The sequence below is a fragment of the Orbicella franksi genome, chromosome 7, assembly GCF_964199315.1.
Source record: "Orbicella franksi chromosome 7, jaOrbFran1.1, whole genome shotgun sequence".
Lineage (NCBI taxonomy): Eukaryota > Metazoa > Cnidaria > Anthozoa > Scleractinia > Merulinidae > Orbicella > Orbicella franksi.
In genome coordinates, this window is record NC_138151.1 from 30,105,091 (window position 1) to 30,132,208 (window position 27,118).

The 27,118-nt window shown below is 40.6% G+C and overlaps 4 protein-coding genes and 1 pseudogene across 5 annotated transcripts; 3 read left to right on the forward strand and 2 right to left on the reverse strand.

Moving 5' to 3' along the window:
- Positions 1–450: 450 nt before the first annotated feature.
- LOC145493916 (uncharacterized) lies at positions 451–4,789 on the reverse strand. Its single transcript, XM_081473404.1, has 2 exons — positions 4,727–4,789; positions 451–3,784 (listed from the first exon to the last, which is right to left on the reverse strand). The coding sequence occupies exon 2, from the start codon at positions 3,750–3,752 to the stop codon at positions 2,349–2,351; it is 1,404 nt and encodes a 467-aa protein (XP_081329530.1). The 5' UTR covers positions 3,753–3,784; positions 4,727–4,789; the 3' UTR covers positions 451–2,348.
- Positions 4,790–5,181: 392 nt separating this feature from the next.
- On the forward strand, positions 5,182–7,850 carry LOC145493921 (uncharacterized). 2 transcript variants are annotated; one of them, XM_081473410.1, is made up of 2 exons: positions 5,182–5,359; positions 6,742–7,850. In XM_081473410.1, the coding sequence occupies exon 2, from the start codon at positions 6,769–6,771 to the stop codon at positions 7,753–7,755; it is 987 nt and encodes a 328-aa protein (XP_081329536.1). In that variant the 5' UTR covers positions 5,182–5,359; positions 6,742–6,768; the 3' UTR covers positions 7,756–7,850. The 2 variants fall into 2 exon arrangements, with proteins under 2 accessions (XP_081329536.1, XP_081329535.1); XM_081473409.1 differs by having other exon boundaries at positions 5,182–5,254.
- Positions 7,851–7,980: 130 nt separating this feature from the next.
- Positions 7,981–11,809, forward strand: LOC145493920 (uncharacterized; annotated as a pseudogene).
- Positions 11,810–13,960: 2,151 nt separating this feature from the next.
- Positions 13,961–17,484, reverse strand: LOC145493925 (uncharacterized). Its single transcript, XM_081473415.1, has one exon. The coding sequence runs from the start codon at positions 17,482–17,484 to the stop codon at positions 16,750–16,752; it is 735 nt and encodes a 244-aa protein (XP_081329541.1). The 3' UTR covers positions 13,961–16,749.
- Positions 17,485–20,862: 3,378 nt separating this feature from the next.
- Positions 20,863–23,146, forward strand: LOC145493929 (uncharacterized). Its single transcript, XM_081473417.1, has one exon. The coding sequence runs from the start codon at positions 20,890–20,892 to the stop codon at positions 21,493–21,495; it is 606 nt and encodes a 201-aa protein (XP_081329543.1). The 5' UTR covers positions 20,863–20,889; the 3' UTR covers positions 21,496–23,146.
- Positions 23,147–27,118: the final 3,972 nt, after the last annotated feature.

The following is a 27,118-nucleotide window of genomic DNA, read 5'->3' on the forward strand; positions in this document are numbered from 1 at the left end:
AGAAAAAAAAGTAAAATCTATTCCCGTTTTGCGCTCAATTACCAGAGAAACATACTTGATACTTAGGGTGTTGCGCGAGCATTAGCAAGAGCCAAAGTGTTTCAAAACTAAACTTGTCGGCAACTAGACAAATGAAGCCCTGCCTCCTCTCTTGGCGCTGTTGTATTTTGACGGTGAAAGGCGGGAAACAAGAACTGCGGTGCTTCATGGGTACTGCGCTTAAAGGCCTGGGAACCAGGACGCCTAGGAACGAGACAGTCAAGCCATGTGTGTAGCGTAATCACGAGTGAAAAAATGAAGCTGTTCTTTATGCGCTTCTAAGCTGACTGAGGAAAGCAGTGTTTCAATTCACTAGGCTGTTAATGTTCTTGAACAACAGCCTTTCAGCTGAACAGTTCTTCCAGGGTCGGTCTCCCGAAGAACAGACACGCGCAGGACAGACTGGGATCGTTTACTTAAAAGAAAAGGGAGCTTTATTACCTCGACATAATTAACGTTATATTATAGCATATGTTTTTATCGATATAAAATGTTCTACCTTGTTCCGTTAGTTTATTGTTTCTAAGCTTTTGCCAATAAACTTGTCATCATACCACCATGCTAATATGTTTATCTGCATATCGTATACAGGGAAGCCTTCTTCTCCGAAACAAAATCTAACTCTGTAGACATCGCGGCTTCTACATGAAATACAACAGTGAAATTAAAACTAAAATACGTGATAGCTAATTACTGCAATGGCATCAGCTTTGCATTGTGTAAAAGTCTAAATAGAGGTTTTTGAAGACCGCGCTGTAAATCAATCGAAGCCAAGTGAGAAAAGTGTCCACATGCTTTTGATAACTTTGGAGATATCCTCACAAATAAGCATACAGCGTAAACGGTAACCTCGTTTCCAGGCTCTCTCTCCTCTGCCTCCCTTGCCGTTGGGAAAGACCATGGTTGCAGCTGATCACGTGACCACCCAGAATCTGGGTAGTCAAAACATATGTTGAGCGAAAAGGGGAGGAGTGCCCGCTCCATCGGGATCGAAGTCGAGTATGCTACATTATTTCTGCCCTCTCCAAAATACAAATTTTCGTTCACAAAGAAATTGGAGCAAAAAAATTTTGACGGTTAGCACATGTAACATGTCACGAACCGAATCGAGGTGAAACCTGTGGATCAGTTTCTTGAATCTTTGATTTCGGAGTTAATTTATTTTCTTCTTTGTGCGTTACTTTGTCACACGGCCGATTAGCCGAGTATTGACTTGCATTTAATTTACAGCAGTTCAAAATGATTTACAGTTTTGTTAACATGTATAAGCCCGCACTTATATTTCATCTGCATCAGGTTTATGTAAGTTCATATTCAGACAGATGTTGAAACACGGTTCCTTAAAGCCAAGGATTTATCATATTTGGCAGAGTGGTCGAGGTTCATTCAGGCAACATAAAACAGCGAAACAGTTTTACATCTCTAATAGTACATCGACCGGCTGGAATTGAAATCAAAGTGATACTTCAATAAGTTGGATATATATAAATATATTTCGTTTTACCTTAGCTTAGAATAAGACCGTAGAATTTCAAAGGTGTATTTGCCCGTATGGTTAATATAGCGATGACCAACAATCGCCTTTCTGATCAACAAAATTTATTCGTTGACTCTTCCCCGGAGGAAAAGTTTGTGTCACAGGCGGTCACGTGACCAGCCGCAACCGGGGTCTTTCTCCCAACAACAAGGAGCAAAGGAGAGAGAACCTGGGGACGAGGTTGTGCAAGCGCCTGTTTCCAGTCGCGGGACATGAGGATCACGGGCGCACCGAAACATCCACCGCTGGAAATTGAGCCTAACAGCTAGCGCACGAATTGCCTCTCCCACATTTTGCATCAACCGTTCCTTTTTGCGTCTGAAAATTCTCAATACCAACCCACCAACGGTTTAACCACAGCAGGACGCCACCAGTTTATTCTTTTCGAAATTTATATGTGTACATATGATGAAGAATTCCGCAACAGTTGTCACAAAGTTCACCGAACATCCAAAAAGCGAATTTCTCCCGATCTTCCAAGGAAAGCTCTGTAGACGTGAGTCTCTTCAAACCTCTGTCATCTTTGAAAACTTTGCCACATTGCCTAACCATGCAAATCACTGTGAAATGATTTATAATGAGACAGAAGACTTTTCTTCCGAGTTTTTGTAACATGATCTCCCTAACGTGGAGTACATTTGAAGGGTTTCTCACCACTGTGAAACTAGCCTACGAACAGGCTCCCGGCGAGGACGGAAAAAAATTTCGGCGCGCGCAAAACAGAAGAATTCGGAGAGCGAAGCGGTCGGGGCGGGGACAGCTTCGTTCGGGCTCACCGGGAGGGTGTTCGCAGGCTACTGTGAAACCGAACGTGAGAATTAAGATTCCCCAAAGTCCTAAAGCTTTTGTCGCATTGAGAACATTCGAAGGGTTTCACACCACTGTGAATGCGAACGTGAGCATTCAAATGTGCCGGCCTTCTAAAGCTTTTGTCACATTGAGTACATTTGAAGGGTTTCTCTCCACTGTGTATCATCATGTGACGTTGCAAATGGCCTGACTGCCTAAAACATCTGTCACATTGAGCACATTTGAAGGGTTTCAAGCCACTGTGAATTTTCAGGTGTCTATTCAAACTTCCCACAGTACTAAAGCTTTTCTCACACTGAGTACATTTGAAGGGTTTCTCACAACTCTGAAATCGAACGTGAGTATTCAAATTCTCCAAAGTCCTAAAGCTGTTGTCACATAGAATACATTTGAAGGGCTTCTCACCACTGTGTACCATCATGTGCTGTTGCAAATTGCCTGACTGATTAAAACACCTGTCACATTGAGTACACTTGAAGGGTTTCTCGCCACTGTGAATTTGCAGGTGTCTATTCAAACTTCCCACAGTACTAAAGCTTTTGTCACACTGAGTACACTTGAAGGATTTCTCGACACTGTGACTTCGCACGTGAGTATTCAAATGTCCCACAGTTCTAAAGCTCTTGTCACACTGATTACATTTGAAGGGTTTCACACCACTGTGTACCATCATGTGATATTGCAAATTACCTGCCTGACTAAAAGATCTGTCACATCCAGTACATTTGTAGGGTTTTGCACCACTGTGAATTCGCATGTGAGTATTCAAACTTCCCACAGTACTAAAGCTTTTGTCACATTGGGTACATTTGAAGGGTTTCTCTCCACTGTGACTTCGCATGTGAGTATTCAAATGTGTCGCCGTGATAAAGCTTTTGTCACATTGAGTACATTCGAAGGGTCTCTCACTACCGTGAATTCGCACGTGAGCATTCAAACTTCCCACATAACCAAAGCTTTTGTCACATTGAGTACATTTGAAGGGTTTCTGGCCACTGTGAATTCGCTGCAAGTGATGCTTTAAATTTGCCGCAGTACTAAAGCATTTGTCGCATTGAGTACAGTTGAAGGGTTTCTCGCCATTGTGAGTCTTTAAGTGTGCATATAAACCTGCTGGTTGCTTAAAGCATTTTCCACACTGAGTACATTTGAAGGGTCTTTCGTCACTGTGAATTCGCACATGATTATTCAGTTTCTTTCTAGTATTAAAACTTTTGTCACATTGAGTACAGTTGTAGGGTCTTTCATCACTGTGAATTCTAAAGTGACCTTGTAGATCTCCTACCGTTTTAAAACGTTTTTCGCAGTGAACACATTTGTAAGGTTTTTCACCACTGTGAATGATGCCATAACATATACTTGCCATGTTCACATCTGTTCAAAACCTCAGTTTCAACACTGAAATGAAATACAATGTTCTAGTCAAATTTTAAACTATTACAGAACTAAGAATTATTCATTTGTATACAGTACTGGGTAATTGTGTGTGCAATTAAGAATTCACCTTTGCCTACCCATCAGGATTGCGTCGAAAACTGTGATAAGGTCTATTAGTGCAAAATACAGCAGTGAACCCAACAATCACATAATTTTGAGGAAAGTGTAATTATTGTTATGAGTAGTTAGGTAATTGGCATGTATAAATGGGTACTGGAGAAATTATTGCTGGGGGGAGGTACAACCAGATGAACTAGCATCCCATCCAAGGAAGGGTGAAAATACTCCTTGTCACTTCAATGTGCAGAAAGGTGGGATAAGCTCCAGAGGTGTGGACAACTTGACCCAACACAGATTTAAGTTTTTCTCAGGAAATTAGGAAACTCTATTCAACTGATCTGTAACAGGGTGGAGTGGGACTGGGAACATAGCTGGATTGAATTCAGAGGTTGTACTCATGCTCAACTGAATGAAAATATGCCATTGAGAATAAAACCTGCTGCTATAATCCATGATCTTTGAAGGTTAGATTTAATCCGGAAGCCGCGGACGCATCCGTTCCAGTTCCTAGTTTTCAAGATGGCCGGGCATTACATTATTATCCTCTGAGTGCTCAAAGGAAATGTTTGCTTCTCATTCAACATCAGAAACCACAATACATCTAATTCAAAGGCATGTTCTCATCAGGGATATATAAGCTATAAAGACGGCGATTAAATTCTTAACTTCACTGAATTGAAACAAATCGCCCGAACAGACATGCTAAATATCACACGACAGCCGAGCCGGATTCCATGATTGAATTAAGCTTACTAGTAAACAGTCAGGGGGGATATAAACCGTCAAACAGTTCTTTAGTATTATGGTTATTGGTTTAAAGTGTTACGGATATTTGATGCTTACCCTCTTGGCAGGAAAAGAGGAGAATTTGACACCGGGACCACACTTCAATCACAAACAAAAACAGAAGCTGACAGCGCGTGGAACAAAGTGATCACGTGACGCTTGAGTATTCGGACCCTACCAAGAGGGGAAGGGTAGTTCACTTCTCCAGTCCCTCTGGGTTTCAGCCCCCATCATCGCTCAGTTAGAATCATGAAACATCCAAATCAAAAGAGAAGCTGGCTAAGTCAAGCTACCAAGTTTGTTGAAGGGAAAACACCACTGGATAACATTGAATCAGGATAAGAAATATAAGAAATATAAGAAAGGGAAGGTTGGGAAATCGAACCTTCCCAAAACACCGATATCACCAATTTCTCATCCTGATTCAGTGTTTTCCACTGGTGTTTTCCCCTACAATAAACTTGATAGCTTGACTTTGCCAGCTTCTCTTTCGATTTGGATGTTTCTTGAATTGATTCGAACTGATCAATGGCCGGGACTGACACCCAGAGAGACTGGAAAAAGCGCACTACCCATCCCCACTTGGTAGGTTCGAAAACTCTAGAGTCACGTGATAATTATGTTCTGTGTTTGTTTGCTTGAGGGTTTGAATTGTTGTGTGTCAAATTTCCTTCTTTTCCTGCCAAGAAGGTAGGCATCAAGTATTTGTAGCACTTTAAACTGATAACCATAATACTAAAGAACTGTTTTACGATTTATATTCCCCGTGACTGTTCACTAGTTAGCTTAATTCAATCGTGGAATCTCGCTTGGCTGTCGTGTGATTTTCCGGTGATTTCGACAGATTTGTTTCAGTACCGTGAAATTAAGATTGTAATCGCTGTCCTTTTAGCTTATATCCTTGATGAAAACATCCCTTTGAATTTAATTTACTGTGGTTTCTGATGTTGAATGAGAAGCAAACATTACCTTCGATCAATCAGAGGATAATAATGTAATGCCCCGCCATCTTGAAAATTAGGAACTGATACACATGGCGCCGGGGCTTCCGCATTAAATTCAATCTTCAATGATCGCGGATTATAGCAGCAGGATTCATTTTCAATGGCTTGTTTTCATTGAACATGAGTACAATTTGTTTATTGCATCCAGCTTTGTTCCTTCTCCCACTCTACCCTGTTGGTGATCAGTTGAAAGAGGTTCCTAATTCCCTGTGGGAATGTAAAGTCTATATAGGGCCAAGCACTCAATACTGCTGGGACCTTTTCCACTTTTCCATGATATGAAGCAACAAGGAGTATTTCTACTCTCTCCTGGATGTGATGCTTGTCCATCACCGGGTTACGCCTTGAAATTTAGTGCTACTCATTTATACACCTGGATGGGCAGAAGCGCTGTGAGATAAATACATCTTGTCCTTGAAAAAAATCACTATTACACCAGCCAGGGCTTGAACCCAGATCACTCATTACAGAGTCCAATGTACAAGCCATTAAGCCACCTTGCCTTTATTTCCTGCATTCAACTCCACACCTTCACCACACCTCCATTTTTCTGAGTTATCATTTAAAATTATCCCAGAGATTCCTGATATATGAAAATATAGGATACAGTCATCTTAAGATAAGAGGTCTGACACCTAGACTGACAGAAATGATCTGCTATATCTGGTTCAAACAGCAGAAATTGGTGATTCATACATTCATTAGTGTAACCTTTAGCTTACAGTACAAACAACAAAAAGCCTAACTCATTACATGACTGAGAAAATTACTTCAATATTATTACTGAGAGCAGGTAAATTTATCATTCATTTTTAATTTGAACTCCACTTGTTGGACAGGTTCCTAATTTTCTTAGTCATAGAATAAATGAGTTGTGTATGAAGGATCAAGTAATTAAGGATCTACACTACTCTACACTAATTTGAAGAGGATTCTTAAACATGACTTGTAAATCCTAAGCTGTGGTTGCATTCAAACAATTCTCTTTGCTAAGAAATAACTCTTAGTTCTGTTATAGTTTAATATTTTGCTGTAACAGTATGTTATTATGTTTTTTGTGTTGAAAAGGTTTTCAGGACAAGAACAAATGTGCACATGACAAGTTTACATAATGGCAGCATTCACAGTGGTGAAAAACCTTACAAATGTGTTCACTGCGCCAAAAGTTTTAAGTGGGCAGGAAGATTGCTTCATCATCTAAAAATTCACACTAATGAGCGACCATACAAATGTACTCAGTGTGATAAATGCTTTAAGCAATCAACAGGTTTATATTCACACTCAAAGACTCACAGTGGTACCCATAAGAAACTGTTTAAATGCCCTCAGTGTGGGAAGTATTTCTACCAGGCAAGTAATTTGAAATGTCATCTAAGAACTCACAGTGGTGAGAAACCCTTCAAATGTACTCAATGTGACAAGTGTTTTAATCGGTCAACCAATTTGCAACGCCACATGATGATACACAATGGTACCCAAAAGAAACTGTTTAAATGCACTCAGTGTGGGAAGTGTTTCTACCAGGCAAGTAATTTGAAATCTCATCTAAGAATTCACAGTGGTGAGAAACCCTTCAAATGTACTCAATGTGACAAAAGCTTTAGTACTGTGGGAAATATGAATACTCACGTGCGAATTCACAGTGGTGAGAAACCCTTCAAGTGTACTCAGTGTGACAGATGTTTTGGCCAGTTAGCCTATCTTCGACGTCACATGATGATACACAGTGGTGAGAAACCCTTCAGTTGCACTCAATGTGACAGGTGTTTCAGTCATTCAGCTGATTTGCAGCGTCACATGATGATACACAGTGGTGTGAAACCCTTCAAATGTACTCAATGCGACAAGTGCTTTAGAACAACTGGAAATTTGAATACTCACTTGCGAATTCACAGTGGCGAGAAACCCTTCAAATGTACTCAATGTGACAAGAGCTTTAGAGCTGCGGGACATTTGAATAGTCACGTGAGAATTCACAGTGGCGAGAAACCCTTCAAGTGTATCCATTGTGAGAAGTACTTTACTCGCAAGGAAAGTCTTTCGTCTCATAATAGATCATTTCACAATGATTTACCTGGTTAGCCAGTGTAGGAAGAGCTTTAACCAGTGGATTGAAGAGACACGTGTGTAAGGAGCTTTCTGTAGAAGATCAGGAGAAATTCACCTGTTGGATGTGCGGTGAATTATGCCACAACTCTTTTGGAACTCTTTATCGTATCTACAATCATGGAATGCGAAAAAAGAGTAAACTGGTGATGTCCTGCTATAGTAAAACCGTTGGTGCTATTGAAACGATTCTGTTTTAAAGTTAAGCATGCTGATAAATCTAGAATCAAGGTTATTTGAAAACCATACTTCAGTGTATAGCTTATGTTAGTGTGATAAATTTCACGCAACAGAGAGGTTTGTTTAATCATAGAGATTCTGTCAAACTATGTCAGTCGTAGTGAAAATTTGTCCTGGTAAATGAGCCTGGTTGGTAGGCAGGGCACTCCCATATGTTGGAAATTTTAAAATTAAGTCCAATCAGGGAGTGCTTTGAGATGCCACTTCAAACAACCAAAACGTAAAAGCTGCCATGATTTTAATGATTGCAAAGACATTACGATGGTTACGTTTTGATGACAAGATCACAAAATAAGCAAAATAAGCGCGCAACCCTAAAAGATACCTTGATAGGAAAATGTTTGGGTTTTCGTCCTCAACGTCCTAAGAGGGACTAAGTTGGTTAGTTGTTCCCCTAAGAGAGACGACGAACATTCCGTCCGTTTCAAATGGGAGTCTCTCCTCCCTCCCTACCACCACGGTTAAACGAGATCGTGATCCTTTGTAGCCTGACTTGAGAATTAATTATGAAGAGAAGTTTAGTGTTTTTATTTGGTGAAGATTGACAGAAATACTGAGTAAAAAAATTACAAGGGTGCTCCATACTATTTTAGTATTAAAAAGTCTTTTTAAGTTTATGAGGTAGGATTACAGCGTGGATTTAGGCTTTGTTTTGTTAACGTTAAATGATATTAGAGTTATATGAAACCTTAATTGCAGCAAATTATGCTTGGGTTTGTTGAATCATTCAGTTCAACATGCTTAAAATGTTTCTGCGAAAAGAGGGACGGTCATTTCAGACATGAGAGAGTGGAAATAATTGACTTGCCCCTAAAACACGTTTTTGTTGGATGATATTACTAAAAACCGCCACCGATTCCTCCAATGAAGGCTATTTTCCGCTAAATGTCACGTGACACGTCATGTGACCTATCAGAACCATAATTATACTTTAAAATGTTCAGAACACGATGTCCTGTTACCAATTAATCAAAACTATGACAAACTTCGAGAAACGAACAAACCATCGATTGATCGCTGAAAGACTAAACGTCGTTATGAATGCTGAAAAACACAGCAGTTTACTCGACAAGGTGGACCGCAACAGCACGCGCAAAATGACGCGTACTGTCCAATTACAAGCATGACGCGTACACTGTCCAATTAATGCTCAAATCGGGCTGCTGATAGCCAGTCACGTTCGAGAATTTTGTTATAGTTTTGATTAATAATGGTAATAGGGCTGAATTGAGTCCAATTCTGTGTGTAATCATACGAGTGATTAACAAAATCGGACGACCGCGAAGCGGGAGTCCGATTTGTTAATCACGAGTATGATTACAGACTGAATTGGACGACACGATGTCCTGTTACCAATTAATCAAAACTATGACAAAATTCGAGAAACGAACAAACCTTCGATTGATCGCTGAACGATTAAACGTCGTTGTGAATGCTGGAAAACACAGTTTACTCAACAAAGTGCACCGCAACAGCGCGCGCAAAATGACGCGTACTGTCCAGTTACAAGCACGAAGCGTATACACTGTCCAATTAATGCTCAAATCGGGCTGCTGATAGCCAATCACGCGCGAGAGTTTTGTTATAGTTTTGATTAATTGGTAACAGGGCTTCGCGTCGTCCAATTCCGTCATAATGGTGATTAACTGGTGATTTTGTTAATCACTCGTATGATTACAGACCGAATTGGACTCCACTCAGTCCTATTACCATTATTAATTCAGTTACGAGGCAGCCGGCAGCGTGGTCGAGTGGTTAGGGAGCTGCACTTGAGTTGTTTCACGATAGGCCTGAGTTCAACACCTCGGTCATGTTTGTTATTAGCCAACTGGTTCGCTTCCTGCCAATTGTTTTTTTTAGATAAACATTGATCCCACCTTAGACAACAGTGATTCCACCTTAGGCAACAGAATTTGAGACAAAAGAACGGTACAATAGACAGGTGTTGACCCTTAATCACACTGCATATCGTTGTCGATAACCTTCGAACGTTGCCTAACGATGTGGAAGGCCGCCATATCAGTGGAGATGTGTCAGAATGATGCACCGCGATCGTACGCCCCATACCACCTGCCCAGTGCCCATCGCCTTGAAGTTGAAAAAGCGAACGTGACGATCCTAACTTTGATATCCACGCATATATAATATTAACATCGCCGGACTAGAAACATATTTCATACTAAGAGCTTTCGGCCTTCCTTGTACGAGCCTTTTCGTGTAGAGCTCAGTTACCATTTTTGTCCTGCCCACGTTAATTCTGTTGAAATACGGATTAGTCATAACAAGCACTTCCATCAGCCTTGAGCTAATGACAGTTACCGTCACAGAATCAGAACCGCTGGCTGTACAAGTTATGCCGGATGATGTTTTGTGGTAAATAGGGATCTAGCCTGGTTTGTCATGATGTTTTCTAAAAACGTTGTCACTATTGGAAGGCTCATTCAGAAGTGCTTAAAGGAAGTTTGTTTACTTCCACAAACACCGTCGTCGAATTCCAAGGAATACAGATTCTTGAACGATAGAAAATACTGGGTGTATGACAGTTCGCCTTCTCCTCTGTACTATGATCGTCTCTTGTCGCCATTTCGTCATCTTCCCGCAGCGGGGAATGAAATTCCAATTATCATGGAGTGTAAACCAGAATCTTACCTGAAACAGTATTGGAAACAATGGCTTCCCGCTTTCCCTCCCGTAGTTATCAAGTCACTGGACGTAGGACTGCAGGATGATTTTCCAGTCGTGACAACAGCGGCGTTCCAAGACATCCCAAAGCACAAACACAGCGTAAATCCGGATGTTTTGTACGAGGTACAACTCAAAAGCTCGATTCCTAACATTAAAGCACCAATGCCAATGCCAACGCCATTTCTTATCCTTGTATGGTTAAAGTCAACATGAGCAGCGGCGGCCTTGGAAACTGGGTCGTTATGAATGACGGCGAATTGTCCGCCACTTTGCAAAAACTCAGAGAAGTATGTGGCTGGAAGGGAGAGATTGTGTTCCAAGAATTTATCCCTGGGGTCAAAGAAGTGCCCAGTTTTCAATTTTATCTGCAAGAATCGGGGGGATCTCTTCTGGGTCGGCACAACGACTGGCGGATTTTGTGGGTTTTCCTGGGAAAGCGGAGCGGTGGACTGGTGCAAACAAGAGATGTATGAACACCTTGCGTACGAAGAGTTCACTTTACCAATTAAGAATTACCTTCAAGAACGAGGCTACTTTGGTCTGGTCACCTTTGAGGTTTTAATTACAGATCACGGAAAGTACCTAGTCGACTTAAACCCACGAATTGGCGGCGACACCACACATTTACTACTGGCTCGTCATATGGCTTTAGATTTTGGCTCGAGGCATTCAGCTATTTTCTGCTACAACAAGCACAAAACCACAGCGAAAAAGTTGGTGGAGAAGGCAAATGGCATCAACAAAAAAGGCGAAGGAATAATTATTGTACTATCTGCTGTTGATGCGGACTTAGGATGCGAGTCTTACTTGTCTATTTTTGCTAAGACGTCGGAAAAGGTGCGAAATCTCTTTCATAACTTGAACAACTGATATCAGTATGGGTGGATTTTTTTTAAAATGACATAATAGTGGTATTAGCTTAAAAATTGAAGGTTTTTTGGTAGAAAACTACTCCGACCAAACTGGACATGTTATATCATATCGCAAACAGTCTTTTCTTTTCAATATGGTGACCGTTACAAAGGATAGAGTAATTTCGTGAGTAGAAGGTGAAGGGTTGAATGAATAACGTTTTTTTCAGTCATCTCCTCGGCGAGCTTTTATTAGCTGACTGAAAGAAAAAAAAAACGTTATTCATTCACACCTTCACTTACTACTTATTTGATATAACGCGAGTCACGCGATTTTTTTTTTCGCCACACGCACCACAAAATTTCTATTGAAACAAATGTGGTATATAAGTTAGCGAGAAACGAGGAGAATCTGTTATACACAAAGCATTGCTGAATTAATCCGAAGATCAATCGCGAAGATGTTGGTTGATGATCAACCAACATCTTCGCGAAGAACTGACACTCCGAGAAGAGGAGATTAAGGAAGACGGCGAAAAAAATGCCCTTCTATTGACGGCAAGACGTTTAAAAAGTCACCAAGTGTGTGGTTTTTTTGAAGATTATCTTTGTGAAGCTTGGGGCAAAACGTTTGCGTAATGCTACACTCTTCACACGCTTAAAAAATACCATTGTAAAATGTTAGAAACATAAAATACCTCGTCAGTAGGGCCAGTTGATTGTTGATACTAAGTATATTTCAATGACTTCTCCTGTTTCTGGATTGTATTTTAATTGCTGTTCGAGAGGATTGTATGGGCGGTGTAATTGTGCTCGGGTAAAGTCCAACCTCTTTTTGGGGCAGGGAGCTTTCCAATAGCTGAATGAATGTCAAAGCCCGCGCCATCTAGATCTGCTCTATCAGTCTTCTATAAGGATAAAATGCTCTGAAAAGTGTCAAATTTGTTCTGATAAACTGAACGTTTCGGGCTTAGCCCTTCTTCAACAAGCCACAATGAAAGCACTATAACAAAGTCCCATTGGTATTAACGTATAATCCATTCAACGTCAGCACCAGACGGATCTTGCTTGACAATTTCAACATCTTGTCCTCCAACCCAAGGCACGCAGGATTTTCCCCGAACCTCCGCTGGTATCATATCGGCGTGAGCTATACCTCGGTGATATCCTCGTACACTCCGCTGATGCCTCGCCGTCTCCCACTGATGCCGGTTCAGAGCCCTACCGACGGTCTCGATGCCAGACGTGCAAGCGCATAACTTCTCAGACTTTTCTACAAGGCCCGATGAGTGCACATAACATCCGTGATCACTTCACCTGTCAGTCTGAGAATGCTGTGTATTGCATTTCTTGTCGTCGCTGCAATTGTCTATACATCGGAGAGACTGGAAAGCGACTAGGGAACGTTTCAGCGATCACCTTCGCAGCATTCGAAACCGATCGCGCGGGTTTCCCGTAGCTGAACATTTCAACTCCGCCTCCCACACTCTGGATGACATCATAGTCTGTGGCTTGAAACAGTGCTCTGGCAGTAACATCAGCCGCAAGCAGCATAAAATGAGATTAATCTTCAAGCTGGGCACGCTTCGACCGAACGGAGTAAACATTAACTTCGATAGGTCAATTCCGTTATATTAAAATTCTAACTTAAAAGAAATTAATTATTCATCCCTCGTCCTCGATGCGATTTCTTTTGTTTTATTCCCCTAAGCCTCGGAGCCAAGTTTTTTTGTATGGCGTGGCTAAATCCACCTACCGAAGAAGGGCTAAGCCCGAAACGTTTACTTTATCAGGACAAATTTGACACTTTTCAGAGCATTTTAGCCTTATATACAACTTTTCGGCAGTGTCACGAATCGTATGCGTTTTTTGCTCATTCCTACTGAATTTCTACCAGTCTTATACCGTTTGTTTGGCCTGACTTTTGTAGAAAGTTGGTCAGTAATCAGTTCACACCCAACTTTTTCAATCGTAGGCCGGGTAACTCCGTGGCTAAAAAGTGCACGTGGCTGTTGTACAATAGGGACGCCAATTTCATGCATTGTAAAATCTGTACGAAAATTTTCAAAATACTGCGCTCTTTCGTCTTCCCTGGTCTTCAAGGACACCAAATGGCCACCTTGTGTCTACATGCTATTTGTCCCTATGGGTACCGGACACATGTTCATGGATCTGGGAATCACACTCTTGGGCCTAGGACTCGTAGTTTGCTGGCTGTGTGAGTCCAGAACTCACTACAGCCTTTTTCTGGGTGGATGACTGTTCCATAGGTAGCGAGGCTAAAGGCTGATTGTGAAAGGTTTACGGTCAAGCTTTTTAGAATTTACGGACATGACCTAAAGTTGCCAAAGTAAAGGAAAAGAATATTATTTTTATATGGCTTTGTATTATTGTCAAGAAAAAGTAGCAAAATCACGAGTGAACAAAGCGAAGCTGTTCTTCAGGCACTTCTAAGCTAGCTAGAAAAGGCAGTATGGGAATTCACTAGGCTGGAAGAGAAAGTTAACATGTTGCGACCTATCAACGTTCATAAACAACAGCCTTTCAGCTGAAAAGTTCTAACAAGTCAAGTGAAGTCAAGTCATCTTTATTTAGGCAGGGTAGCCCCATCAGCCATTGGCTGGTATCGAAGACTAAGACTACATGATAAAAAAATTCAGAATTTAAAAATTACCGCAAAATTATGTACATGCAAGGAGTGTAAAATTTGAACCAGGTTCGGTCTTCTGAAGAACAGAAATCGGGGTCAATATACAATACTTTACAACACTTGCTTCAGGACTAACTGGAATCGTTTACTTTGTAGAAAATGGAGCTTTATTACCTCAACACAATTAACGCTGTATGGTGGCATATTGCGTTATAAAATCGATAAAATGTTATGCCTTGTTCCGTCAGTCGTTTATACTAAGCTTTTGCCAATATTTAAAGCTGCTGTGATATCACCATACTAATCTGTTTATCTGTATATCGCATATTGGGAAGTAACCTTCCTCTTCGAAACAGAACCCAACTCCGTAGACAACGCTGCTTCTGCATAAAATACATCAGTGAGATCAAAACTGAAACACAAGATGGCTAATAACTACAATGGCATTAGCTTTGTCGAGGAAATACACTACTATATATTGTAGAAATATGACATCCTGAAACCTAACAAAGATACATCAGTACACAAGACAATTTAAACATGTTGAAATGAACGATTCAACGAACCCAAGCATTGCTCCGATGAAGGTTTTAGAAAAATATAATATCGATCATTTAACATTAACAAAACAAACCCTAAATCTACACTGTTATCCTACTCCATAAACTAAACCGCGTCAATCTCCAAAAAATAAAACACTAAACGTCAAAATATCGTATAAAGAAATCCAAAGAGTCGAGTTAGTTTTCTCCTTTCCTATAGAGTCTTTCTTTTCTTAAAGAAAGGACTTTCCTCACAATTGATCTCAAGGCTAGAAAGGATCAAGGTCTCATTTAACCGGTGGGGGGTGGGGGGGGGACTCCCATGTGTAGGGGACGGGACGTTCGTCGTCTCGCTTAGGGGTGCAACTCACGAACTTTGGTCTCACTTATGGTGTTAAGGACGAACTCCAAACCTCTTAACTCAGTTATCTTTTAGGGCCACGTGCAAACAGCAACAACAACACAAAAAGCATAAAAAAGAAAGATCATCATGCTGATTTTGTGGTCTTAGTCGAATAAAAAGGAGATCAGTTGCAATGTCATCAAAACTGAACCATCTTTACGCCTTTGCCATCATTAAAATCATGGCAGCTTTTACTGTTCTAATTCTTTAAAGTGGCATCTTTTTTAGATCAACTACTCCTTCAGCCACGCCCAGTTGGACTTCTTCCTGTCTGACATATGGGAGTGCCCTGCCCATCCACCAGGCTCATTTACTAAGTTTTCACTCTGCTGACATAGTTTGACAGATTAAATTCCCTATGATTGACAAAACTTCTCTGTTTGTGGGAACGTTATCACACTAAAGTATTAAAGTACATACTCTTCAAATAACCTTGATTCTTGGTTTGTCAGACACAATAGTTCCTTTTAGTCCTTTTCCACCTAGAAATTCTCAATTTAACTTAGTAAATGAGCCTGATGGATGGGCGGGGCACTCCTATATGTCAGACAGGAAGAAGTCCAACTGGGCGTGGTTGAAGAAGTAGTTGATCTAAGAAAGATGCCACTTTAAAGAATGAGAAAAGTAAAAGCTGCCATGATTTTGATGATGACAAAGGCATAAAGATGGTTCAGTTTTCATTGCATTGCAACTGATCTCCTTTTTACTCGACTAAGACCACAAAATTACCAACGGTTTTACTGTAGCAGGACATCACCAGTTATTTTCACATTCCATGTTATACTTTATACACATGGTAAAGAATTCAACAACAGTTCTGACAAAATTCCCCGCACATTTAACAATGAAAGCTCATTACGGCTGTCTCTTCATTCCACTGCCATCTTTGAAGCCTTTACAACATTAGGTGTCCAGGCAAATCATTGTGAAGTGACAAGACGAGAGACTTTCAAGTAAAAGACTCGTCATATTGGGTACATTTCAAAGGTTTCTCACCCTGGAGGAGAGCCTTCCAAATACAAAGAATAAGGGTGCTCCTCAGAAATTTTGAAACGAACACCTAGGAGGTACCAAAATCTTGTTTTGTGTGAGTGGCTTAGAATTTTTTTCTCCCCTAAGAGGTACCAATTCTAAAATAACACTTGGTCACCTGTAATATTTTTTGGGCTCAAACCCAAAAGGATACTGCAAAAGCTCTCACTGTGGACCTTCTGAGGCTAAACACCCTAAAATGTATGACGAGCACCCCTGTAAGGGAGTTCCCCATCTGGGTTTCTTATATACCACAGTCAATTCACATGTGACTATTCAAATCTACCACAGTTCTAAAACTAAAACACTTGTCACACTGAGAAAACTTTAAGGGTTTCTTGCCACGTCATGTGTATTCGCAGCTGCCTATTCAAATCTCGGGCAGTTTTAAAGCTTTTGTCACATTAAATACATTTGAATGCTTTCTCACCACTGTAAATTCACACGTGAGCATTCCTATTTCCCACTTTACTAAAGCTTTTGTCCCATTGTGTACATTTGAAGGGTTCCACACCACTGTGTCATCAAGTAGTGTTGCAAATTGGCAGATCAACTAAAACATCTGTCTCACTGAGAACATCTGAAGGGTTTCACGCCACTGTGAATTCGCATGTGAGTATTCAAATTTCCCACAGTTCTAAAGTTTTTGTCACATTGAGTACATTTGAAGGGTTTCGCGCCACTGTGAATTCTCAGATGAGTATTCAAATGTCCCGACCTTCTAAAGCTTTTGTCACATTGAGTACATCTGAAGGGTTTCTCACCACTGTGTATCATCATGTGATATTTTAAACTGCCAGACTGACTAAAACATCTGTCACATTGAGTGCATTTGAAGGGTTTCTCACCACTGTGCTTTCGCAGATGAGTATTTAAATTTCCCACAGAACTAAAGCTTTTGTCGCATTGAGTACATTTGAAGGGTTTCTGGCCACTGTGACTTCGCACATGAGTATTCAAATTTCCCGCAGTCCTAAAGCATTTGTCACATTGAGTACAGTTGAAGGGTTTCTGGCCATTGTGAGTCTTTAAGTGTGAACATAAACCTGCTGATTGCTTAAAGCATTTTCCACACTGAGTACATTTGAAGGGTCTCTCGTCACTGTGAATTTGCACATGATTATTCAGTTTCTTTCTAGTACTAAAGCTTTTGTCACATTGAGTACAGTTGTAGGGTCTTTCATCACTGTGAATTCTAAAGTGACCTTGTAGATCTCCTGCCGTTTTAAAACGTTTTTCGCAGTGAACACATTTGTAAGGTTTTTCACCACTGTGAATGATGCCATTACATATACTTGCCATGTTCACATCTGTTCAAAACCTCAGTTTCAACACTGAAATGAAATATAATGCTCTAGTCAAATTTTAAACTATTACAGAACTAAGAGTTATTCATTTGTATACAGTATTGGGTAATTGTGAGTGCAATTAAGAATTCACCTTTGCCTACCCATCAGGATGGCATAGAAAACTGTGATAAGGTCTATTAGTGCAAAATACAGCAGTGAACCCAACAATCACATAATTTTGAGGAAAGTGTAATTGTTATGATTAGTTAGGTAATTGGCATGTATAAATGGGTACTGGAGAAATTATTGCTGGGGGGAGGTACAACCAGATGAACTAGCATCCCATCCAAGGAAGGGTAAAAATACTCCTTGTTGCTTCAATGTGCTGAAAGGTGGGATAAGCTCCAGAAGTGTGGACCACTTGACCCAACACAGATTTAAGTTTTCCTCAGGAAATTAGGAAACTCTATTCAACTGATCTGTAACAGGGTAGAGTAGGCCTGGGAACATAGCTGGATTGAATTCCGAGGTTGTACTCATGCTCAACTGAATGAAAACACGCCATTGAGAATAAAACCTGCTGCTATAATCCGTGATCTTTGAAGATTAAATTTAATCCGGAAGCCCGTGGACGCATCCGTTCCCGTTCCGGACTTTCAAGATGGCGGGGCATTACATTACTATCCTCTGAGTGATCGAAGGAAATGTTTGCTTCTCATTCAACAACAGAAACCACAATACATCTAATTCAAAGGCATGCTCTCATCAGGGTCAGCGATTAAATTCTTAACTGCACTGCACTGAAACAAATCGCCGGACAGACATGCTGAAAATCACTCGACAGCGGAGCAAGATTCATCATTGAATCACTTGCAAACAGTCAGTGGGGATATAACCGTAAAACAGTTCTTCAGTATTATGCTATGAGTTTAAAGTGCTACAGATATTTAATGCTCACCTTCTTCTTCTTGTGAAGACGTTTTGGAAACGTAGAGGTTTTGAATTGTCTGCTTCACTCTAATAAGAGGATCCGACGGAAATCAAACCTTTCCAGACACCGATATCACCAATTTCTTATCCTGATTCAGTGTTATCCAATGGTGTTTTCCCTTTAATAAACTTGGTAGCTTGACTTTGCCTGCTTCTCCTTTGACCTGGATGTTTCAAACTTACTGATCGATGGTGGGATTCAGCCCAGAGAAACTGGAAAAGTGCACTACCCATCCCCTCTTGGTAGGGTTCTAGTACTCAAGCGTCACGTGTTAAGTATGTTCTGTGGCCGTTTGCTCGACTGGGGTTGAATTGTCAAGTTCTGTGTCAAATTCTCTTCTTTTCCTGCCAAGAAGGTAAACTTCACAATATCCGTAGCACTTTGAACTGATAACCATAATACTTAAGGACCGTTTTACGGCTATATCCCCACTGACTGTTTACTAGTAATTCAATGATGAATCTCGCTCCGCTGTCGTGCAATTTTTAGCAAGTCTGTTCGAGCGATTTGTTTCAGTGCAGTGAAGTTAAGAATTTAATCGCTGTCTTTATAGTTTATATCCCTGATGAAAACATGCCTTTGAATGAGATTTATTGTGGTTTCTGATGTTGAATGAGAAGCAAACATTACCTTCGATCACTCAGAGGATAATAAAGTAATGCCCCGCCATTTTGAAAATTCGGAACTGGAACGCATCGGGCTTTCGGATTAAATTTAATCTTCAATTATCGCGGATTATAGCAGCAGGTTTTGTTCTCTGTGGCATGTTTTCTTTCAGAGATTGAACATGAGTACAATTTGTTTATTGCATCCAGCTTCGTTCCCTGTGCTACTCTACCCTGTTGGTGAAGGAGGCTCCTAATTTCCTGAGGGAATGTTAAGTCTATGTAGGGCCAAGTGGTCAATAATGCTGGGGCTTATTCCACTTTTCCATAATATGAAGCAACAAGGAGTATTTCCACTCTCCCCTGGATGTGACGCTAGTCCATCACAGAGTCACCCCTTAGCATGAAATTTAGTGCTACCCTCTTATACACCTGGATGGAAAGAGGCACTGTGAGATAAATGTATCTTGTCCATGAATACACCACTATTACTCCGACCAGGGCTTGAACTCAGATCACTTGTTCTGAAGTCCAATACACAAACCATTAGGCCACAGATGCCTTACATTCCTGCATCCAACTCCAGACGTTCACCACACCACCATTTTTCTGAGTAATCAGTCAAAATTTTCCCAGAGATTCTTGTTGTAGGAAAATATAGGATACAGTCATCTAAATACAGTGGGACCCTGTTAATATGACCATCTTCGGGCCATGAAAAATTGGTTGTATTAATGGGGTGGTCGTATTAATGAGGTAGGGTCACATTATGATTAAATAGTGCTAATTATATGAATACCTTTAATTCCACCATAAATCAACCTTTTTACAGTTATTCTTCAACCTTACAACAATAATTCATTGCAACTGAACAAAGCTGAGTACACATTTGTCATATTGTTTCTGTCTTCATTCAGCTTCCTCACCAGTCACCAGTCAATTTAACTGGTTGTATTAACGGGGTAATTCTATAAAGAAAATCAGGACTGAGCACTCCAAAATGTGATCGTTGGTTGTAATAATGGGGTGGTTGCATTAACAGGTTTTTCAGATAAGAGAATGTGTGGACTCTTGCTCGGGCCATAAAAAAGTAGTCGTAATAAAGGGTTGGTCATATGGCAGAGTTCCACTGTATAAGTGTTCTGAAACCTAGATTGAAAAAACTGATCTGAGCTAAATTCGGTTCAAACAGCAGAAATTGGTGATTCATTAACTTTTAGTATAACATTTAGCTTACAGGACAAACAACAACATGCCTAACTTATTATATGACTGAGAAAATTACTTCAATATTATTGGCTGAGGGCAGGTAAATTTATCATTCATTTGTAATTTGCACTCCAGTTCAAATTAATATGGGCAGGTTCCTAATTTTCTTAGTCATATAATAAATGAGTAATGTATGAAAACTTGAGCAATATATTAAGGATTTACACTGCTTGTAATTTGGAGAGAGTTCTTAAATATGACTTGTAAATCCTTAACTTCAGGTGCATTCAAACAATTCCTTTTGTTAATAAATAGCTCTTCTGTTATAGTTAACATTTTGCTGCAACAATATGTTATTACTTTTTTTGTGTTGAAAATGTTTTCAGGACTCAGGAACAGACGTGAATATGGCAAGTACATATATGCAACATTCACAGTGGTTAAAAACCTCACAAATGTGTTCACTGTGCCAAAAGTTTTACTGAGTGGGCAAGAAATTTGTGGAGTCACCTTGAAATTAAAAGAACGACAGACTGTACAAATGAACTCAATGTGACAAGTGCTTTAAGCAAATTTAGCAGGTTTATATTCACACTTGAAGATTCACTGTGGTATGAAACCCTTCAAGTGTTCTCAATGTGACAGGTGTTTTAGCCAGTCAGGCAATTTGCAACGTCACCTGATGATACACAGTGATGAGAAAGCCTTCAAGTGTACTCAATGTGACAGGTGTTTTAGCCAGTCAGGCAATTTGCAACGTCACATGATGATACACAGTGGTGAGAAACCCTTCAAATGTACTCAATGTGACAAAAGCTTTAATACTGTGGGAAATTTGAATACTCACATGCGAATTCACAGTGGCGTGAAACCCTTCAAATGTACTCAGTGTGACAGGTGTTTTATTCAGTCAGGCAGTTTGCAATATCACATGATGATACACAGTGGTGTGAAACCCTTCAAATGTACTCAGTGTGACAAAAGATTTAGAACTGCAGGAAATTTGAATAGTCACGTGCCAATTCACAGTGGCTTGAAACCCTTCAAATGTACTCAATGTGACAAAAGCTTTAGAAGGGCGGGAAATTTGAATAATCACGTGCGAATTCATAGTGGCGTGAAACCCTTCAGGTGTACCAAGTGCGACAAGTGCTTCACTCGTATGGAAAGTGTCTTACATCATAACAGATCATTTCACAGTGATTTGCTCCACAAGTGAAGAAAATTTGGCAAAAGCTTCAAAGATGGCAGTGGATTGAAGAGACACGTGTGTAAGGAGCTTTCCTTAGAAGATCGGAAGAAATTCACCCGTTGAATGTGCGGTGAATTTTGTCACAACTGTTGTGGTATTCTTTACCATATGTAAAAACATGGGATGCGAAAAAACTACACTGGAGATGTTCTGCTAAATAAGTAAAACCGTTGGTGGATTGTCATTGAGAATTGTTAGCCATAAAAGACTAAGAGTGAAATGTGCTGGCAAATCAAGAATCAAGTTTATTTGAAGAGCATGTAGTCACGCAACAGAGAAGTTCGTTTAATCCTAGGGAATCTGTCAAACATTGTCAGGGTAGTGAGCCCGGTGGAGGGGCGGGGCACTCCCATATGTGAGAGGGGAAGGAGCCCAGTCTGGGTGTGGCCGGAGAAGTATTTGATCTAAAAAACAATCAGAAAAGTAAAAGCTGCCATGATTTTAATGATGTTAAAGATGTAATTCAGTAAAGATGGTTCAGTTTTGATGACATTGCAACTGATCTCCTTTGTATTCAGCGAAGGCCACAAAATCAGCATGATGGCATTTTGTTTTGTTTATTTTTTCCGAATATGTTGAGCGCAACCCTAAAAGATACCTCGAAAGCTAAACTAAGTGAGACTAAGGTCGTGAGTTGCACTCCTAAGCGAGACGATGAACGTCCCGTTTCCTTTCTTATGGGAGTCCTTGACCCCCACCCCCCAACAGCTCCACCCCGGTTAAAAGAGTCCTTGCTATAAGAAAGGAAGGACTCTATAAGACTTCACTTTTTTTATTTCTTTTTACGATGTTTTAATGCGTTCAGCATTTTTATTTAATGGAGATTAGCACAACACGTTTCAAGGGTGGTCTATCTTTTAGTATTAACGAAAGAGTTGTTTCCATTTAAGAAATAGAAAACATGCACCGTGTTTCTATCGAGTTTTAGTATAAATCTACTAACGTTCTATCACGAATGCTATTCTGTGATAGATACTGAGTAGCGTAGCAGTGTGCCATTGTTAAGAAAATGACGGCCGCTTGGCGTTTTCGAAGTGTCTGTGAAGAGGATTTGAATAAAGTTTTGAACGACTAGGAGATTTATACTAGAAAAATCATATTATTCGCTCTCGATTTCTATGCGTGATAGTTGACTCGGGCTGCGCCCTCGTTAACTATTACGCGATAGAAATCTCGAGCTCATGATCTAATTGTTTAATAGACACACGATTTTAGCCAATCAGCGCGCGTATTTTCTAAGAACTGTTTCCTAAATAGTTTATGCAATATGATTATAGTGTAGATTTAGGTTTTGCTTTGTTAACGTTAAATCATAGTAGATTTATCTAAAACCTTGATCACAGCAATGCTTGGACACGTGATATAATTCAGTTTAACATGTTTACCATGTAAAATTGTTTTTTGTACGGAGATATCTTTGTTAAGTCTCAGGATGTTACATTTCCACAATATATAGTACGGCCGTTTCCCCGACAAAGCTGATGCCATAGTGTTAAGTAAACTATCTTGTGTTGCAGTGTTGATCTCACTGTTGTATTCTATCCAAAAGCAGCGTTGTCTACGGAGTTAGGTTTTGTTTCGGACAGAAAGGTTACTTCCCAATATACGATATGCAGATAAACATATTAGCGTGGTGATATGACGACAAGTTTATTACAAAAGCTTAGAAACGATAATAAACTGACAGAAACAATGTAGGACAATATTTATTGATTTCAAAAAATATGCCATAATATCGCGTTAATTGTGTTGAGGTAATAAAGTTCCATTTTCTACAAAGTAAAGAAAAGTAAATGATCACAGTTTGTCCTGTAACAAGTGTTATCAAGTTGTACTATGCTAACCCTGATGTCTCTCATTTGGAGGACCGACCCTGGTAGAACTGTTCAAATCGTACTGTTCAGCTGAAAGGCTGTTGTTCAAGAACATTGTTGGTAAATCGCACTATGTTAGTGGACGAGTGGACTGCTATACCGCTTTTCCCAGTCAGCTTAGAAGTGCATGAACAACAGCTTCGTTTTGTTCACTCGTGATTGTGCTGCACTCATGACTTCTCTGCCTCGTTCCAAGGCGTCCTCGTTCCTAAGCCTTAAGACGCAGTACCATGCGGCACCGTGCTTCCTGTTTCCCGCCTTTCACCGTAAAAATACAACAGCGCCAAGGAAGGAGGCAGGGCTTCATATGTCTGGTTGCCGTCAAGTATAGTCCCAGACTCCCATATAAAAAGGACGGGGATGCTCGTCGGAAATCTTGAGAAGAATCCCTAAGGGACCATTCATTATTTATGCCTGGGTGGGGGCTGTCAAAAAGGAGTTCGAGGAGGGGGCCCGTTTTAAAATTTTCTTGAACTTTTCGTGCAAAGAAGAAGTAACTGTTCTTTTATAAGTTTCTGATTTTACTAGGCTATCAATCAAGGTCATATAGAGTATGTGAGGTTTCAAAATACTATTTTTGGAATGATGACAGTTTCATAAGACGTGAAAATTGTGAGCGCTTCTGTTTCCCACTGCGATTTGAGTGCGTTTGAACAACACTCACGCTTTCGGGCATTGTGTACTTTTTACGGGCAATAAGGTCATTCCCCTCCACCCCCACCAAGTCCGAAGGTGCCTGTACGCCTATTTTTGCACTTTCCGTTCCGAACCGCCCGATTCTAGAGGTGCTGCCATGATATTCAATACTTACAGGGGTGTACCTGGCTTATGACTGGGTATTGGGGCGCAGGCAGAGGTTTGAATCCATGCCCCTCTAACGGACAAAGAAAATGTATGCCCATGCAGAAGAACCACCTTTATTCTACAAACCTGTTGGAGACGAAGAACCTCAGAACTAGGTGAAATTAGGCGATACTAGCAACCATACAATTACTGTCGTGTCCTAAAAGTTATCTGATGTGGCCGTGATGGTCTGCCAAGTATGAGCAGACACCTCCGACACCAGATTGCTGAGTACTGTATAAAAAGCGGTCATGCAATCATGAGGTTGAAACCCTGTTTAGGACAATCTTACATGAATTACTACGATTATCAGTTGAGTAAGGCGGGACGAAAGTCTGGTCACCAAGTTTTAACGTAAAACTCGTGCTATTGTCACGAGCAACTGGCTCCGTATCCATTGGCAACTTGTCGGCCTTTGACGTCATTGGCAGCAAAGCGCGCGAAATTGTAGGCGACGCGACAGGCGACCAACGGCTGTTGATATTGTTACCAACGGAAACGAGGTAAGTTGCCCGTGACAACACCATAATTTTAAGGCCAAAACTTCGTAACCAAACTTCCCTCGTGCCTTACTCAACTGATAATCGTAGTATATACCTTGCCCAGGGCTGAGGCCAAAAACTGATACCCTTTCCTCGCGGCACGTCCACGTATGCGCCCTACCATATGAGAGAGCCGAGGGAGTCAGGGAAGAAAACCACGACGGCAAAGGCAACGGCAACGTCGCTAAACAAAAAGATGTAATGAGCAGAACAATAGCTGTGCACGTACGTTATAATTCTTGGTTCATTACTTTGCTGTCCTCTGCAAAACAACGTGAAATGACTATTTTTTTAAATTTCTATTTCGAAATTAACGCTGTGTTCCATATCCAGCCTTGACACTGAGAAACAAACTAAATGACTTTTAAGTATCGCGAGATTCGTGGGTAAAATATAAGTTTATTTTTTTAATCGCCGTTGTCCTGGCGTCGCCTTCGTGGTTTCTTAAACTCCCTACTATTAACCCCAATAAAGACAACGTCAGACGAAACAAGTAAAATTTATTCCCATTCAAAGAAACACGGTTCCCGTTTTGCGTTCAATGATCAAAGATAAGTACTAGATACTTAGAGTGTTACGCCAGCATTAGAACGAGCGAGTATCGCATAACGTAACAGTAACAGCAACCAGACATTTGAAGCCCTGCCTCCTCCCTTGGCGCTGTTTTATTTTGATGGTGAAAGGCGGTAAACAGGAAGCGCGGTGCTTCATGGTACCGCGGTTTAAGGCCTGGAAATTAGCACGCCTAGGAACGAGGCAGTCAAGTGACGTGTGCAGCAAAATCACGAGTGGACGAAACGAAGCTGTTCTTGATGCACTTCTCAGGTGGCTGGGAAGAGAAGTATTGCAATCCTCTCGTTTTAGGACAGAATGGAATCATCTTCATCATCATCATAAACTTTATCTAAGTGTCGGGGTTATTTAGCTCCCCGGGGGGTACTCCCTTATATGGGCTATATAGGTATGTGTGGTCCCAAAGGGTAGGGTTTTTCAGCCGTTTTAGCCATAAATAAGGTATCGATTTTGGTCATAAATAGGGTACGGTTTTCTTGCACTCTGGCCTTGAATTAAGTATGTTTATCAGAAGAAGCTTACTTTTTCATCATTATCGATAAGACCATCAACAAAAGCCCTTCATAAATTATGGTTAGAGCAACTGTGCCAGCCGCAACGGCCATAAATAGTGTATCGGAATTTTGGTCAGGTCGTAAATAAGGTAGGGAAAATCGCAGATTTTGGTCATAAATGGGGTTAGGGTTTTAGGAAGCGGGCCGCACAGCCCCCACCCAATTTTTCCGGGAGTCCCCCCCCCCCCCCGGGTATTTAGCTAGGAGGCTAACTGGAGACACTGTTCTAGATAAACATATACAAAAGCAACATGCACCGTCCAGCGGGCTCTGCACATCAAGAGTACGCACAGCCTTTTTGAACGTCTGTAGAGGGGCCTCATCGCGTGGTTCTGATCTTAACCTGTTTTACAGGAAGGTGTCTAAATATCTGATGCCATGTTTACCGTGTTTAACAGTATTGTATCTAGGAATTTACTTTATATACAAGAGAACTTTATTACCTCAACACAATTAACGCTGTGTGCTGGCATATTTTATTATAAATCGATAAAAATGTTACTCCTTGTTCCTGTCAGTTTGTTATCGTTTCTACTGAACCCGTGGTCATATCATCATGGCAATATGTTTATCTGTATATCGCATAACGGGAAGTAACCTTCCCCTCCGAAACAAAACCTAACTCCGTAGACAACTCTGCTTCTGCATGAAATACAACCGAGGGAAAATCTGAAACCCTACTCAATATGATAGTTGATTACTACTAACAATGGCATCAGCTTTGCAGAGGAAATACAGTACTATATATTATGGAAATGTAGCATCCTAAAACCTAACAAAGATACATCTGTACACAAAACACTTTAATCATGTACAAGTAAATGATTCAACGAACCCGAGCATTGCTGCGATAAGGTTTTAGATAAATCTAATAACAAAACAAACCTAAACCTACACTGCAATCCCACTCCATAACCTATATCAAAACAACACTAAAAAAGGATACAATATACTTTTAACTTTTTTGCTTAATCATGTTTTTGTGTTAATCTACGCCAGATAAAAACGCTAAAAGTCAAAATATAAGTCAAGTTAGTTTTCTCATTTCTTATAGAGTCTTTCTTTTCTTAAAGAAAGGACTCTACTCATAAACAATCTTTAAGTCAGTCTTTAAGTATCAAGGTCTTAGTTAGCTGGGGTGGTGAAGGGGATCTCGATGGATTGGGGGGGGGGGTTGGTACTCTCATATCTAAGAGACAACACG

Bases quoted from the DNA above. Each gene is read 5' to 3' on its own strand.
- LOC145493916 (XM_081473404.1), bottom strand. From the start codon at position 3,752: ATGGCAAGTATATGTTATGGCATCATTCACAGTGGTGAAAAACCTTAC.
- LOC145493921 (XM_081473409.1), top strand. From the start codon at position 5,198: ATGGCCGGGACTGACACCCAGAGAGACTGGAAAAAGCGCACTACCCAT. The intron at 5,255-6,741 runs GTAGGTTCGAAA...TGTGTTGAAAAG, and splicing joins GCACTACCCATCCCCACTTG to GTTTTCAGGACAAGAACAAA.
- LOC145493925 (XM_081473415.1), bottom strand. From the start codon at position 17,484: ATGGCAAGTATATGTAATGGCATCATTCACAGTGGTGAAAAACCTTAC.
- LOC145493929 (XM_081473417.1), top strand. From the start codon at position 20,890: ATGAAACCCTTCAAGTGTTCTCAATGTGACAGGTGTTTTAGCCAGTCA.